The sequence below is a fragment of the Phodopus roborovskii genome, unplaced genomic scaffold, assembly GCF_943737965.1.
Source record: "Phodopus roborovskii unplaced genomic scaffold, PHOROB, whole genome shotgun sequence".
Classification (NCBI taxonomy): domain Eukaryota; kingdom Metazoa; phylum Chordata; class Mammalia; order Rodentia; family Cricetidae; genus Phodopus; species Phodopus roborovskii.
In genome coordinates, this window is record NW_026126407.1 from 49,525,420 (window position 1) to 49,540,728 (window position 15,309).

Here is a 15,309-nt window from a genome sequence, read left to right on the forward strand (position 1 = left end):
AGAGGATGAAGGGCCTCACTTAAACAGACCTGTGTCTGGAGTTCTGCTGTATAGAACGCTGAATGTGCCACATGTGTGTAAACTGCAGGAGATCCTGTCCCTCGTCTTCTGGCCAGGACTTAGACAAATTTCAGCTGCTTTTCCAATTGCTTGCTTTTATGCCCACTCAGATAAGCGAGGTAGGTGACCTTTGCTGCCCTTAAAGTGGTTGGGGCAATCCTTCCCAGCTTGAGAGAAGCAAGGTCACTCATGGCTCTCACCTAAGTAATATCTGGGCCACCCAGTTCTGGGCAGGTGTAGGGTCACTTCTGATAACCTGAGCTGTATCATAAACACCCTCCCCCCAAAATTTCCAGTCACAGCTCCCAGTGGACTCCTTGATGTCACTGTGGTCTACATGAACCCAGAACAGCATTGCTGCCAAGAGTCCAGTGATGAGGAGGCCTGGCCAGAGGACAAGGGCCACCAAGCCCCAGGCACCCAGGCACCTCCAACCCCAGCTCTCAGGCCCCTTCTCTGCAACAGGGGAGACCTGGGCAAGGACATCACGACCTCTGGATACTCTTCCGTCAGCAGCTCAAGTCCCATAAGCTCCCTGGATGGTGGCATGAGGAGCTCTCCCCGATCTACCTCAGTGCTGTCTGTGGGCAGCTACTCAATCACAAAGCCTTGCCACCATCAGGCCAAGAAGTCATGTTTACAGTGTCGCCCCCCAAATTCCCCAGAAAGCGGTGTTCACCAACAACGGGTAAAGCGCCAAAACCTATCAGTGCGCAATGACGAGGACACGAACTTAGGCTTCCTGAAGCTCTGACTGTGTTAGTGTTTGCCATGATAAAATGTTTACTGTTTACTGGGGAGGGCTGCTGTTTCTCTAGGACATTGCTGGCAGGTGCTATGTAGACTCCAGAAGGGGAGTTCAGTATGAGCCCACAGAAGATCTGTGAAAGGCTCAGCCTCTTCTCGGACAACAGCCTCAAAGCAGTCATGCCTCACCTGTGGAGCCTGTCTATCTCTGTCCTGCTGGCTCTGGGAGCACGAGCCTCTGTTGGCATTCACAGTCACACACAGGCCAGGTGCTGCATGTCAGTAGGGAAGTCTCATCTGAACACATCACTGCCCCTTTCAACCTAGGGAGCATGTGTCCCTGCATATCAGTGTTGCCTATAGCCTAAAGGTCAGGTGTGAGAACTTGAAGTTGAGGCTAAAGGCCCCTCTCTCTCTGGCACTTTGAGCTCATTTTCAAAATCTGTCCTCAGAGTGGTTTGTCTGTGTTCCATTGTATCCATGTGGCCATCTTTCTGCACTGAATTTCTAGACCATTATTTCCCCATCTTTATTTCTAGGTTTCTTCTAATGAAATAAAAAGGGGGGGAGGGAAATTTGAAATAGAGGGTATCAAATAAAAAGATAACAGATTTCCAATATTGCTGAGCTTCAAATGAAAAAAGATCTAGGTGCCCTTGGTGGCTCATCATGGCAATGTCAGCTGCCAGAAGATTGTAGGGACAAGCCAGAAGCCCCAGGTCAGGCTGGGCTGGGCTGTCTTACCTCAGAAAAAGGAAACTGATAGCAGCCTCTTGGTTCTATTCTTGTGCTCGTTCCTTATGAAAAATGAACTTTCTAGAGGATAGCCACAAACAATCACTTGTAATAATGAAATTTACAAAAATTCTGGATTCCACGGGAAGGAAGCCGGTAACCAGACTGGCTGAGTTCATGGCAGGAGTCCTCTAGAAGAAAGCAGGCCACTGGACTCACTGGGTTTGTGGCCAGATCCCACTGGAAGAAAGCGGATTACCAGTCCTTTTGTGCTGGCCAGACACTTGGAGAGTCTGCTTCATGTGGAAGGCCTTGGGTCTGAGGCAGTAGGCCCTGCTCACCTGTGGAGTCTGCTGAAGGCAGAACAGATAAGCTGACCATATGTGTATAACTCCTATTTCCTCTTGAAAAAGTACCAGGAATGCCGCCCAAATTCCCTTGAACCAAAAGTACAGTATTCATTTTCTGTGCTGTGCCCAGTGGCAGCTCCTTCTGCTACTGTTAACAGAATTCTGACCACTCTGGCTACTACATACTGGTGTAAGGAGAGTGCAAGCATTTGGATTGTAGTCCTACCCCATTGTGTTCACCTGGGCATGTGTGAGATGTTTCCACGGCTGTAAAAAGAGACAGTAATACCTACCTCACAGCGATGTTGTGAGGATTAAATGTGAAGAGACTCATGACATGAGTAATATGCATTCCCATAACTGCTTCCCACCTAGTCCGTGGTGTCCCTGGTCAAAATCCCAGCTCACTGGGGCTGTAGAGTTGGTTCTCTCTAAGCACCTGTTCTTGTGGAGAGGACCTGGCTTTGGTTCCTAGCACCCACACGGTGGTTTACAACCAACCTAAATTCTAGACCTCTGCCGCACCGCTTGTACATGTGACATGTGGTACACATACATACTGGCCACACACACAATAAAACTAAGAAGTTTTAAAATCTCCTCTCACTACCAGCCTGAACCTGTAGGAGAAGCTTGCAGACACACTCCTGGCCCCTCTGGTTTCTATGAGTTCTTGATCTTGCCAAGTTCCCTGGGCTGCTGGAGTCCAGTGGGAAGCAGTTGTACCTGTACCTAGTCTCTTAATCCTTTGCTTGCCACAGGGACTCACAACTTCATTTTGTTCCCTGAATCTTCATATCCTTCATATCTAAGCAACTCGGGTTACCTTACCTGTTGGATTAGTAATTTTATTAGCTCCAATTCTACTGGGCACTGTTCCTGACCTCACTTCTTCCAGCAACCAACCACATTTTAAACTTTAGAAACAAATCTAAAAGCTATGTCTAGTGGCGTGCTTCTATAATTTTAGCACTAGAAGATAGAAGAATGGGGCTGGCCATATGGCTCATTCATTAGGAGCATTTGCTGGTCTTCTAGAAGGACCTAGATTCAAATTGCCACACCCACACGGTGGCTCTCAGTTATCCACAACTCCAGTTCCAGAGGATCCAATTCCCTCTAATGGCCTCCATGGGCACTAGGCTTGCAGGCTGTACACAGACATAATTGTAAAATGTTTTTCAAAACAGGCTTTCTCTGTGTAACAGCTTTGGCTGACCTGAAACTCAGAGACTCACCTGCCTCTGCCTCCCAAGTGCTGGGATTAAAGGCATGCACCACCACTGCCTGGCTAGCTGATAAAGTTTTTTAGTTAAAGAAAAAAAGAAAAATGAGATGAAGACAGGAAGATGGTGAGTTCAAGGTCATCCTCAGCTAGTGAACTTAAGGCCAGTTTAGGCTGCATGAAATCCTGCTTCACACACTCTTGACTTGAGAATACAGAAATATATACATACATACATATATATATATGCCAGGCATTGGTGACCCACTCTTTTAGTCCCAGCACTCAGGAGGCAGACAGTTCTCTGAGTTCAAGGCCTGTCCCCTGGTCTACAGAGCAAGTTCCAGGGCAGCCTCCAAAGCAATACAAAGAAACCCTGTCTTGAAAAACTGGAAAAGAAAAAGAAACACGAGCTGGAAGTTGACCTGACTGGGCAAAGACCATTGCTGCGCCTTAGCTACAGTGCATGTATGTGTTCTGAGCCTGCTGTTCTTAACTGCTTCCGCCATTATCTGGGCCTGAGCCACTCCTCCTAGCATCCATCACTCATCTGTCCCTTTCACAGCCTACCATGACTTAGGCCACATGCTGCTCATTTCCGGGGCTTCCTTGCTATCTGTTCTAGCACCTGACATTCCCATGCTTCCTGTGCCCTGAGCCGTTTCTAAAACATCATCTTTCTTCCATATGCTTGGCTGCTAAGTGACCCTGGAGTCAGCAAGACAGTTTGATCTTTGCTTTCAAAGTATGTTCCACAAAAACTGGTTAAGACAGAAAACCAAACATTAGAGAGTCATGGATACCCTGACAAGAGCTTTATCTGGTTACCCAAACCGGAAGCGAGCAAGTCTTATCTACCCTGGCCTGGTTATCGAGAGTCCAACAAAGCCTCGGGGGGCGGGGTTAGGGCGGAGCCTGATTAATGAGGTGGATTCGCACTATGGAGGAGGTCTTGATCGCTGCGGTCAAGATTGGGTAGCCTAGCCGGAAGTGGGCGGACTTCTACCCGGAAGGTGCAGGACTCCGTGGTGGCGGCAAAAATGCTTGGAGCTAAAGCAGACTACCTACTACCTATGGACTGCACGCGCCGGTGGGTCTCGTGCGACAGGAGGGAATGGGGCGGGTGGGCGCGAGGTTCGGAGGCTCACATGGTGCTTGTACTCAGGCTAGTGGCGGAGGTGCAGGGCGCCCTGGACTCCTGCGCTGAGCGGCAGCGGCAGTTGGAGCGGAGCCTGCGCGTTTCCAGGCGGCTGCTGCAGGTCTGGTACGCGGACCTTGGGACCTCCTGGCCAGGCCCTCCTCAGACCATTTATGCAGAGCCCCGGGGGCTGGAAGACCAAGTGCAACTGCCCACTTTGGAGGCTGTTTGCCGTTGCTATCCCTTCCCCCTTATCCTGTAGGCTGAAAATCTGTTTAGGGGGTAAGGTCTGTTTGAGCCATGCCATGGCTGCCCTGTGTTTGCAGGGAACCAGCCAGGACCCTAGCTCCGGAGCCAGAAACCAAGGAAGAGGCCGCAACTTCAGGTAAATCTCAACTGCTTTTTCGGCGTGCTGCCCTTGGCCTTTCTCTGGCATGTTGTCGTGGTGGATCCATCCTGGGACAGTGTAAAGGAACTCTTGCATGGTACTTAACATTCACAGCATGCACACCGAATGCTCAAGACCTCAAAGAGCTGGAGCTTCTGACCCAGGCACTGGAAAAGGCTGTGCGAGTGAGGAAAGTCGTGTCTAAGGCTGGACAGAGAGACAGAACTCCCAGCCTGACATCTGCATCTAATGCAGTCACTTCTGGTGCTACTGCCCCTGCCCGTTCCCAGGCCCCCAGCCAGCTTGGCAGCCATGCATCAGGTGCAAGATCCACCAAGGCTGTACAAGGGGCCACGGTCCCTGACCAGAGTGCAGATCCAGAGCGCAGACTTCGGTCAAGGGGAGATAGGACCCAAATGAAAACAGGAGCGCAAGCACCGGGCCTCGGGGACCAACAAACGGCCCCAGCAGCTGTTCCTCGTGCCACAGAATTCACACTAAAAGAGAAAGGGTAAGCTTCCCAGACCTCACTGGAGAAACTGTCTTCTCTAACTGTTGAGATCTTAGCAGGGCATTGAGCTGGATGAGGAAACCCTGGGTACCGCCCTTAAGGGTCCTGCAGTGAAGCAGGCAAAGTAGAGCATCTGATTAGGAGGGGATGAGCTCTTGATACGTCTTCTCTCTGGACTGGGCCAGCACCCATGCTACTCCAGAAGCCATTTTCAAGGTGTTTGTCTGACAATTAGACTGTTAAGGAGAGGCGCTTAGGTGGTTCATCCTAATGGGTTCTGAGCCATGAGGAAGAATGACAGCCCTAGAATGGGAAGAGGATTCTCTGAACATTGGCTTCTCTCTGACAGGACCCTCCTGCAACTACCTGTGGCCTTCAGGAAGGCAGCTTCCCTGAATTCTCGGTAAGGCAGAATGGGCACTGAAAGACCCGAAAACCTGACTAGCGTTGGGACTTGCAAACAAAACCCACCAACAGATCTCTCTGCTTTTCTTGTATCGGGTCCGTGTGTGTGTGTGTGTGTGTGTGTGTTTCTGTTTCTGTGAGTACACCACCAGGAAAGGGTGTTAGACCTGAAGTTACAGACAATTATGAGCTGCCTGAGGTGAGTGCCAGGAGTCAAACTCTTTTCCTCTGTAAGAGAGAACCAAGTGCTCTTAACCACTGAGTCATTCATCTCTCCAGCCCACGACCATTCAAATTTTAGAGCTGAGTATGACACCTGGTCTCTAAGTTCTTCTGGCCTATCTTCCTTCTGGAAGGACAGTAATAGGCCCTGATTCATATTGGTGCTGTTAGGGTCAGGTGTTTGCACTGTGCCTGCACAGATCCTTCCTGCCCACTTGTCTTGGTCAGTATCTCTAGGTTCCCTGAGGCTTCTGTTACCCTTACTGCCATATAATAAAGTCATACTCTCAGGGATATTTGCCCCTGCCCGCCACTTCCCCTACCTCTTAGGGTCTACTCTTGTCTCTCCTCCGGGGCTGCCTTTGTGCCTGTTCCAGTCTGTGGGCACAGCTCAGCTCTATACAAGCCAGTGACTCTGCAGGCATCACCAGAGCCACCAAAACTGAGTTCCTCCACAAACTCCAGGCGGCCGTATCCTTACTAGCTAGGAAAAATTGGGGTTTTCTGGCTCTAAACCTGGCAGGCTTGGGAAAGGGCCACTGTGGCATGGCAATAGTATCTCTCCAAACTCATTTTTGGTGGGAGGATAGGATCTGACCACAGGACAGTTTCCCTGAATAGTGTGCAGTCAGGTTTACCCAGCCACAGGCCCAGTGCTGCCGAGGTGGGAGCGCAAGCCCAGAGCCTGAGGAAGGCCTGCTCACTGCTGAGACTTCACATGCAGAAGGAGCTTTCAACAGGTTGGTTGCCCTGATTGGTACTTGGGTGGAGGGTGGAAGGCAAGGGTGGCAGGGGGAGTTTGGGGACCACGCACCCCCACTTGCCCTCCTTAACTCCTATAGCCCCCACTGACTGGATGCAGGAATACCGATGCCTACTCGTCCTAGAAGGACTGCAGACCATTGTTGGACACTGTCTCCATAGGGTACAGGTGCTGCAAGCATGTAAGGTTCTACCCCACCACTACCTGTGCTAAGGTCTAAACTAGTGTCAAGGCACTTTGACCTTCCTTGCCTGTGAGTGAAAGAGTCACCAGCCAGGGTCCAGAGGCAGGCAAACCCATCAAACCAAACATACCACAACCTGCCACACACTAGGTTGTTTTGTTGTTGATGATGTTTGTTTTTGTTGTTTGGTTTTTGGTTTGTTTTTTTTTTTTTAATATATTTATTAGTTTTTCTTATTATCGATCCCAGTTCCCCCTCCCTCCTGTTTTTCTTTTTTCTTTTTTTTTTTTTTTTTTTTTTTTTTTTTTTTTTTTTTTTGAGACAGGGTTTCTCATGTTCCACGCTGCCATGGAACTCACTTTGTAGACCAGGCTGGCCTCCTAGAACTCAAGAGATCCGCTGCCTCTGCCTCCCAAGTGCTGGGATTAAAGGTGTGTACCACCACTGAAGCTTACAGGTTGTTTCCAAAGCTTGGCTTTGTATCCCTTAAAGCCAAGGCCAACTGAAAGTAGGGAAGATGTGCCTGGAAAGCTAAGTACTGGCCTGTAAGAAAAGAGAACCCTTAGTAACAGCTGCCACCCCATGAGATTACAAAGGGCTGTTTTTGTAGCCATGACAGAACAGCTGCCAGGACTATGCCCTGTGGAGAAGCCCACTCAGTCCTCATCACATTGTGGAGGAGAGACGGACTCTGCCTGGAGCCCCCAGCTCCTTCTGTACTCCAGCACCAAGGAGCTGCAGACCTTGGCAACGTTGAAGCTTCGAGTGGCCATGCTAGACCAGCAGATCCATCTAGAAAAGGTACTTGCAGACCAGGAGGTGGTGATATGTACCTGGGTTCCGTGGAGCCAGTGACCTCACTGAGGCTGGCACTTGAGCCGCTGAGGACCAGACTCAAGAGGTGAAGGACCTAGGATAGGCTGTGACTCTGAGTCTAGGCCTCATGTGATCTGGAACATTCTCCAGTACGTTGCCTGCTCAGGATGCATAGAATCTCAGAAAGGAAGGCTGGAGAATGGAAACTTGTCCCAGAATTGCCTATATGAGGAGCCCTGGCATAGCTCTCTGGGATAGGATCCACTGAGGCCTTGGCCCTGTACTGTTCCCCAGGTTCTGATGGCTGAACTCTTCCCTCTGATAAACACCCAGGAGGCAGGAGGGCCACCTCGGCTGGCACTGTGTCGGGCTGCATATAGTCTGCTCTGTGAAGGAGGTGAGCACTTCCTCACAGTCCTTCGAGATGACCCTATCGACTAAGCAGACTGGACAAGCTTCTCTGGGAGAGTCCCCTTCTCTCAGTGGGAGTGTAATGAACAGGGATTGAAGGGAAATTTCCTGTTTGGAGGTGCTCAGAGCAGAGATACCTGTAACTTTACTGGGAAAGCTAGGTGGTCAAAATGAGGTGGTCAGGGTACTCCCTTAGCTCTGCGTAGCCACTGCACTTCCTGATCAGGGCTCAGCTTTCTGCCTCCCTGGGGAGCCTTTCTTGGCTCCCTCTACTTTCTCTCACTGTAGGTCCACAAACTACTTGTATAATACTAGAGCTGCTTTAGAAAGTGTGTATATTTATATTATGTCAAAGTAGAGCTTGGTAAGGAGCTTTTCATATTCTTGTTTCTTTGTAATTTTAAGGATTTTTATCTGTTGAGGGGCTTGGGATACACCTGTCACCCCATTACTGGGGAGGCTGAAGCAAGAGATCCTAAGTCTAAGGCCAGCCTAAAACCCTGCCTAAAATAAAATAAATAAAGGGAAGAATATATCAAGTAGAATTTTCAAAAAAATGTCTGTCTCTTCTGCATAAGGGGTTTGGGGATTATTAGCATGTGCTCCCTGGGACCCTGAAGTCTCTTCCCCATGTGGCCAAGTGCTGCACTGAGCATATTAAAAACAGCCATAAGCCACATCAGAACAGACCTGACTCCAGCTGCACGCCTACTGTCACCTGGTACCAGACTTTCAGCCTCGGTCCCCCAGAATTTTAAAAGGTATTTTATTTGGGGTGCTGGAGAGGTAGCTCAGTGGTTAAGAATACCCTTATTGCTCATAGCTGCCTGTAACCCCAGTTCCAAGGGATCCAGTGGTCTCCAATGGCCACAGTAAATACTGTACATATGTGATGCACATTCATACATGTAGGCAGACACCCATATGTATATGTAAAATATAAATTTAAATATATTTTATGTCTATGTGGATGCCTGTATGTATAAATGTGCACCTTTTGTGTATCTGATGCATGCAGAAGCCAGAAGGCTTCAGATCCCTTGGGCTCTAGTTATAATTGGTTTTGAGCTGCCACATCGATGTTGGGCACCAAACCTGGGTCTCTTGGTACAAGGGTACCAAGTGCGTTTAACTCCTGGGACCTTGTTCCAGCCCCTAGACTTTTTTTTTTTTTTTTTTTTTTTTTTGTTTGTTTGTTTGTTTTGTTTTTTAGCATAATTTCTTTATTGAATCTGGGATTTTCACATCATGCACCCTAATTCTACTCACTTCCCAATCCCTCTCTTCCCTGCAATGTCCCCCCAAACAAATTTTTTTTAAAAAAAATCAAAACAAACAAAAAAAAACAAGCCAAAAGGAAACCCATTTGTTCCCTCTTTAACACCATCCCGGTGGCCTTGAGGGCTGAGTTGTGTTACATAGTATATATACCCTTCTGTCCAGTCAGCTCTACTTGGGCATGTTTTTTGCAACTAATCACTGGTCCTGTTCAAGGCCTCTAGTTTCTGCTACACCATCATCTGGTACACTCATCCCACTCATTCTTACCGGAACTCCTCTCAGATATCCTGAAGCTTCCATGAGTCATGGAGATCCTCCAGTTACTGTTTCTTAGGACCAGGCCCTTCACTAGCTCCAGCAGGACATAGATGGGGTAGATGTTAGCATGGGCCAACCCTAAGCCTGGATGTGGGTCTGAGTGGGAGTTGAGCTGATTAGTCTTGGCCACTGGGTCTGTACCTGTCAGGCAAGGGACTGAGTCAGCTCCCCTATACCCTTGCCAGCAGGATCAGCTCTCATCTCCCTCCTCCTGCCCATGGTAAGGGGTGGGGCCATCATTTCTCCTGAGTCAGGGAGCAACTCTATTGCTATAGCAACCAGTGAAGGGCAGGGCTGGTTCAGCATGGCCCTCTGATTCTATCACATGGTTCATATGGCCCCCTGAGGTAACATGGGCCACAGACATCAACACAGAACCCAGCTGCAGCAGGATGACTGACCCAGACATGGCCTTTGGCAGCAGCTTGGGCTTGGCTCAAGGTGGAGGTGTGGGTTACTCAGATCAGGATGGCTCTGGTGGCAGCATGCACCTGGGACACCAAAGCCACAGGTTGCTGTCCAAGCCTCCTGTTACCATTGAAGGCCACATGGATACCCAAGCAGAGGCATTGTAAGTGCCTGAGGGCCATGCTGTCATTGGGGCCAGACAATCTAAGTGGCCTGAACTGCTACATGGACAATGGTGACATCCAGACCAGCTACTGCCCAGGACCATGTCTGGGTTCATGGTCCCACCACAGCCAGGGTCTGTGCTGTCACCAAAGGTTACAAACAAGTCTGGGGTCGGGCCAAAACCTGTGGGGTTTTTTTTGTTTTGTTTTGTTTTTAAAGACTACTTTTAGGTGGCCATTGTGGTTTATACACTTAACCCCAGCACTCAGGAAGCTGAGGCAGGTATATCTCTGAATTTAAGGCTGGCCTGGTCTATATATTAAGATCCTGATTTTTTTTAAAAAAAAATTGTATTTAATTATATGTGTATAACACCCGTGTATGGTTCTCTGACATGAAAAGAAGGCATCAGATACCCTGGAGCTAGAGTTAAAAGCTGTTGTGAGCTGTCAGGAATGTATGCTGGGAGCTGGTCTTCTGGAAGATCAGCACATGCATTTTGTTTTCTTAGACAGGGTCTTTCTATATAACCTTTACTGGCCTAGAACCCAACATGTAGTCCAGATTGGACTTAGATCCACCTGTCTCTCCCTATGGAGCACTGGGATTAAAGGGATTTTTCCAGAAAGTTTCTCTGTGTAGCTTTGTAGACCAGGCTGGCCTCAAACTCACATAGATCCACCTTCCTTTGCCTGAGTGCTGGGACTAAAAAAGGTGTGGGCCACCACCTCCTGGCTGATCTTAAGTATATTTTAAGAGCACTTAACAGGTCCCAAGAGTTTCTTTGAGCTGGCCACTAGCCTCACCAAACTAGGGAGAGGACAGAGATCTTCCACAAGGGAAAACATTCTCTATCACAGGGGTCACTGTTCCTACAGGGAACCTGACAGGAAGTGTGCAGAGGTAAAACCAGGTCTGTGGAAAGCCAGGGAAAGTCTGTAGGTGACAAGGATGGGCTGGGTAATGGTTAAGCAGCTTGCTCTGGTTACCAGGAGGAGGTCCTCCTTATAAAAAAGTTTTTACAAAGGTCAGTCCAGCCAACCAAAATTAGTCAAGACAGCCTGGTTTGAGGGTTTTGAGGGAATGAGAAACAGTAGAATATGAAAAACTATGGCCTTCATTGAACTGAGAAGTGTCTCCTGGATCAGAACCCAGGAATCTTTGAGCCAAGAGAGGAGGCTGCCCTACCCTATGAGACTAGCACCCAACCCCAGGAGAATGCCCCTGACTTGAACCATGCATTTAACTAACCAAACCCTTTCTGGTCACTCCACTGCTACCTGGAAAGCTTATGCCTAAGTGCTGTGATCCAGAGGAGGCCTTAACCCTGCCAGTCGGTCGTTTACCACCGCAGGACCTCTTTTCATAACAAGCTATCCAGAATTATTCCACTGATTGATTCACTTGATTTATTATTGTTCCTACTGTCTCAATGTCCTGTCCTGGGGCTGGGTATAAATCCTGTCCAACTCTACCGTTGGCCAACCTCTGGGGAGCTGAGTCATCCCTTGACTTTATGACCATCCTACCTTGCTGCCAATTCGGGCCCTGGTAGTATCCAACCCTGTTCTAGGTGCTCAAACTCTGAGGTACAGTGGGTGGAATCAGAGTATTTGTGAAGGGCTCCATGAAGATAAGGGAAGCATTTTAGATGTGACACACCCACACGCACCCAATTCCTTGCCAACACCAGGAGGAGGCAGTGGAACTCCCAGGCGTCCTGATGTCGTCACCACGTCAGGGACCAATTGGCTTTGACGTGGCAGACCAGGATGTAACCTATGGCTGTGGTGGGCATTCTTACCATCGCCAACCCCATTCCCACCCCGGATCACGACCACTCAGTTGGAAACATGAGAACACCAGAGCCCTTGCCTGAGCCCACCCTGCCAGGCCTGGCGTCCCCAGAGCCCCCTGGAGCTCTGCACACTCTTTTCTTGGCCACCGGCGGTGCAGGGGGCTCCTGGCCGCGCTGCGTCCTGCCCTTCGGAGCCCTGGCGGTGCTGGCTGGTGCAGCTGGCACGGGCATCACCTTCTCGCTGTGCGGGCCCTGTCTGGATCTAGCTCAGAGCATGTCGCTGGCTGCTCTTGGCGCGGGCCTTGGACTCCTGACCGCCACCTTTCTGTGCTGGCACACTCGGCGACGGCGGCGTGGAAGGGCTGGGCTTCTGGAGCAGCGAGAGCCCAGGCACTCAGCCCGTGTGCGGGGCCACCTCCCAGCGAGGTCTGGGCGAGGAAGGTGCATTGCAGTGTAGGCGGGACACAGCAGACCCTTCCCTAAACTGTGTTTCCAAACCCTCATGAGGTGGGAAGCGTTTGCCCTTCCTCCTCCCTCTCTGCCCTTCCCCCTCACACCCAGAGCTGATTGTTGCCACAGAGCTGGGTTGACACTGTGGAAGGGGAGGGGGTTCGCAAACCGTCTGCGAAGGGAGCGTAGGGTGCAGAGTGTGAAGCTGCCTGCCTTCCTCACCATGTCTGGGCACATGGTGGCAAAATAGGCATGCAATAAATGTACAAGACGAGAGCAAGTGGAAGCAAGTGTCTGAAGGGGACAGTAGGTTCTGGGCTGGGCAGGGGGTTATTTGAGAGGTCAGCAGCTCCCTGCGGCCTGAAACTGTCAAACTCTATCATTCCCTATCCCCTCAAAGCCAGCTGCTGTGACTGGATTGGGGTGAGTGTGCAGAGTTGAGCATTTGCAGGTGTTAGACAGAGACGTGGACCCTCTTTGTTACAGAAAGTATTTGGAGGGGGTAGGGACCAGTGAGATGAGAGGCCTAAGAGGCCTCAGTCAGGGGCTGGACAGGTGGTCGAGTCCACAGAGAGTTAATAAGCCTCTCTTGGAGACTGGAGAAAGCTATCCCAATGCCCAGCACACCATCTGCAAGAGTAGCCCTGGGGCCAGAGAGTATGTGCAGAGGGCAATTCTACAGAAGATATCTGAAGCCCACAGCCTCCTCCCTGAAGAGCTGTGATGTAATAAGCCATTTGAGCCCCTGTCCTGTCCCTCCCCATCCCCCAGGACCTGATCAAAGCAGAACCCAACACCAGCTTCCACTGGCATCAGAATCCATCACATGTTCTGCAGACCCCAGCAGCCATAACTCACAGGGAATCTGGGCTGGAGACAAAGCTTACTTCACTGTTAGGGTGAAAGGCTGTTCCCCCTGTCCTACCTCCACAGTTGGCTGACAGTCTGGGGACTCTAGCAGGGGTCTTGAAGTTCAGAAGACAGCCTGGGTTTCCCCTTAGCCTTTCCTCAAACATAAGCCACTCTCCATCACTCCCATCTCCACCAGGGCTCCTCCCGTCCCTATGAGGTGGCAAGGGCATAGAAGAACCTAGAACAGTGGTTCTCAACTCATGGGTCTTGACCCATTTCAAGAGGCCACCTAAGACCATCAGAAAATACAGATTATTTGCATTGAAATTCATAACAGTAGCAAAATTGCAGTTATTAAATAGTAATGAAAATAATTTTATATTGGGAGCAATCACTACAACATCAACATGAGGAACTGTATTAAAGGGCCACAGCATTTGGAAGTCTGAGAACCACTGGTCTAAAAGGTGGTAGGTAGGACAGGGCTAATTCTGAACTTGATCTTCTGAAGAGCATAGCTTCAGCCTATGACTCCTTGTTTAAAGGACACATTCTGGTCCACTTTAAGAAGCTAAAAGGTAGGGCTCCGAGGCTGTCCAGATGAAGAGAGAGGCCAATAGCCCCTCTCGGAAGTCTATTCCTCCAGTACCCATTCCTAAATGTACAGACACCAGGCCTAGGAAAGTGCTATGTTCAGAGCCAGTTGTTCTACAGGTCAAACCAAGTGTCCATCAACCTGTCATCCTGCTTCTTCAAGTGTCTGCCTTGGCTGCAACCTTGGTTTGTCCTGCAAGGGTTCCAGCGTCCTTGCTCTATTCCTATCCTGAAAAGCAGAGTGCTTCTTTTCCTTTTTTAATTTCAGGAACTCTCAGTCCATGATGGTAGCTCCGAGTACACAAGCATCTCCATATAGCCTCTTCTGCTGGTTACAGACTGGCCCATGGTTAGCCTCCCTTCTGAACTTAGATCTTTGGGCCTCAGGACTGCTCCCGATATTCTAGCCTGCCAAGAACAAGGACAGCAAGAAAAGAATCTTTGGTTCCTCTTGTCAAGAATCTTGCAGCTATAGCTGCTCATCTCCAGCTTGGGCCCTGGCAACTCATCTGGGGCACAGGCCTGTTTCCCTATCCACATCTACTAGGATGGAGTCTGCCAGATTCAGGCATTCTGGCTCTGATTTTTCTAGGACCAGTCCTTCTCTGTGTCAAATCCCACTCTTTACCTTCCCACAGTGGCCCTCAACAGGTTGCCAGACCAGGAACCTCAAGAGGCCATCAAATGGACTGTACTCCCTATCCAGTTTCCAAACTTGCAAGTCCTTCTGGACAACGTAGCCATCACTGACTATTCACTGAGACCCAGGAATGCTTTAGGTTAAGAGATTGGGCTGATTCCAATGAAAAACAGTGATCTCAGTACTTAACAGAACCTAGGTGCTCCCTAGCTGAACTAGTTTAGGATGATGCCTATGTTGGCTCAACAAATCCTCTGAGCAACTCCACAAAGTAGGCATTTTGGTTGATGGGGAAACTAAGAAACTCAGTCCACACAGCCAGAAATCCAAACAGCTTGAATTTGAAATCAGACCTGCGTTCTTTCTGCTAGAACAGACTACTGCCTTGGGGATACCCTACAAGTACGCCAGCCCCAACTGTGTTCCCCTATTCTGGGTAGCTTCCAAGACTTCAAGCTTCAGACCTAAGGTTATGCTTGAATGATGGGCCCCTGGGACGAGTGGCCCGGACCCCAGCCCAGCACGTGGCACCACCCCAGGAGCAGCCAAAGCCTGGCTGCAGGCCGAGGTCCCTGCTGGGTGGTCCCTTACGGGCTGCAAGACTGAGCTGCCCCCCCTCCCATCAGCGCATTCCTGACTCTCCAGCCCCTCCCCCGGCTCGCGGGCCTCCCAGCCCCCTCCCGCGCTGGCCCAGCCTGTGTCTGAATCTGCTTCTGATTCTGGCTGTCGGGACAAGGCCCCCTCCCCTCCTTCCTTCCCGGCCAGAGCAGCTCCGCCCCCCCCCCCCCCCCGCTAGGACCAGGCTCACGCCTGCTGAGCCCCCCACCCACTTCTGGCACAATTCCTCC

The 15,309-nt window shown here is 50.1% G+C and overlaps 2 protein-coding genes across 2 annotated transcripts in view; both read left to right on the forward strand.

Moving 5' to 3' along the window:
• The window catches only part of Ccnf (cyclin F), a 29,092-nt gene extending 28,163 nt beyond the window's left edge, over positions 1-929 (forward strand). The window contains exon 17 of the mRNA XM_051181243.1: positions 357-929. Coding sequence (XP_051037200.1) covers positions 357-814 — 458 coding nt within the window. The 3' untranslated portion in view covers positions 815-929. The remainder of the gene's footprint in view (positions 1-356) is intronic.
• A 3,081-nt stretch (positions 930-4,010) lies between these two features.
• On the forward strand, positions 4,011-8,494 carry Tedc2 (tubulin epsilon and delta complex 2). The gene is made up of 10 exons (XM_051181244.1): positions 4,011-4,207; positions 4,283-4,381; positions 4,582-4,640; positions 4,758-5,154; positions 5,504-5,557; positions 6,159-6,252; positions 6,410-6,521; positions 6,624-6,725; positions 7,339-7,529; positions 7,839-8,494. The coding sequence occupies exons 1-10, from the start codon at positions 4,158-4,160 to the stop codon at positions 7,983-7,985; spliced, it is 1,305 nt and encodes a 434-aa protein (XP_051037201.1). The 5' UTR covers positions 4,011-4,157; the 3' UTR covers positions 7,986-8,494.
• The last annotated feature ends 6,815 nt before the right edge of the window (positions 8,495-15,309 follow it).

Bases quoted from the DNA above. Each gene is read 5' to 3' on its own strand.
- Tedc2 (XM_051181244.1), top strand. From the start codon at position 4,158: ATGCTTGGAGCTAAAGCAGACTACCTACTACCTATGGACTGCACGCGC. The intron at 4,382-4,581 runs GTACGCGGACCT...CTGTGTTTGCAG, and splicing joins AGGCGGCTGCTGCAGGTCTG to GGAACCAGCCAGGACCCTAG. The intron at 5,558-6,158 runs GTAAGGCAGAAT...TGCCTGTTCCAG, and splicing joins GCAGCTTCCCTGAATTCTCG to TCTGTGGGCACAGCTCAGCT.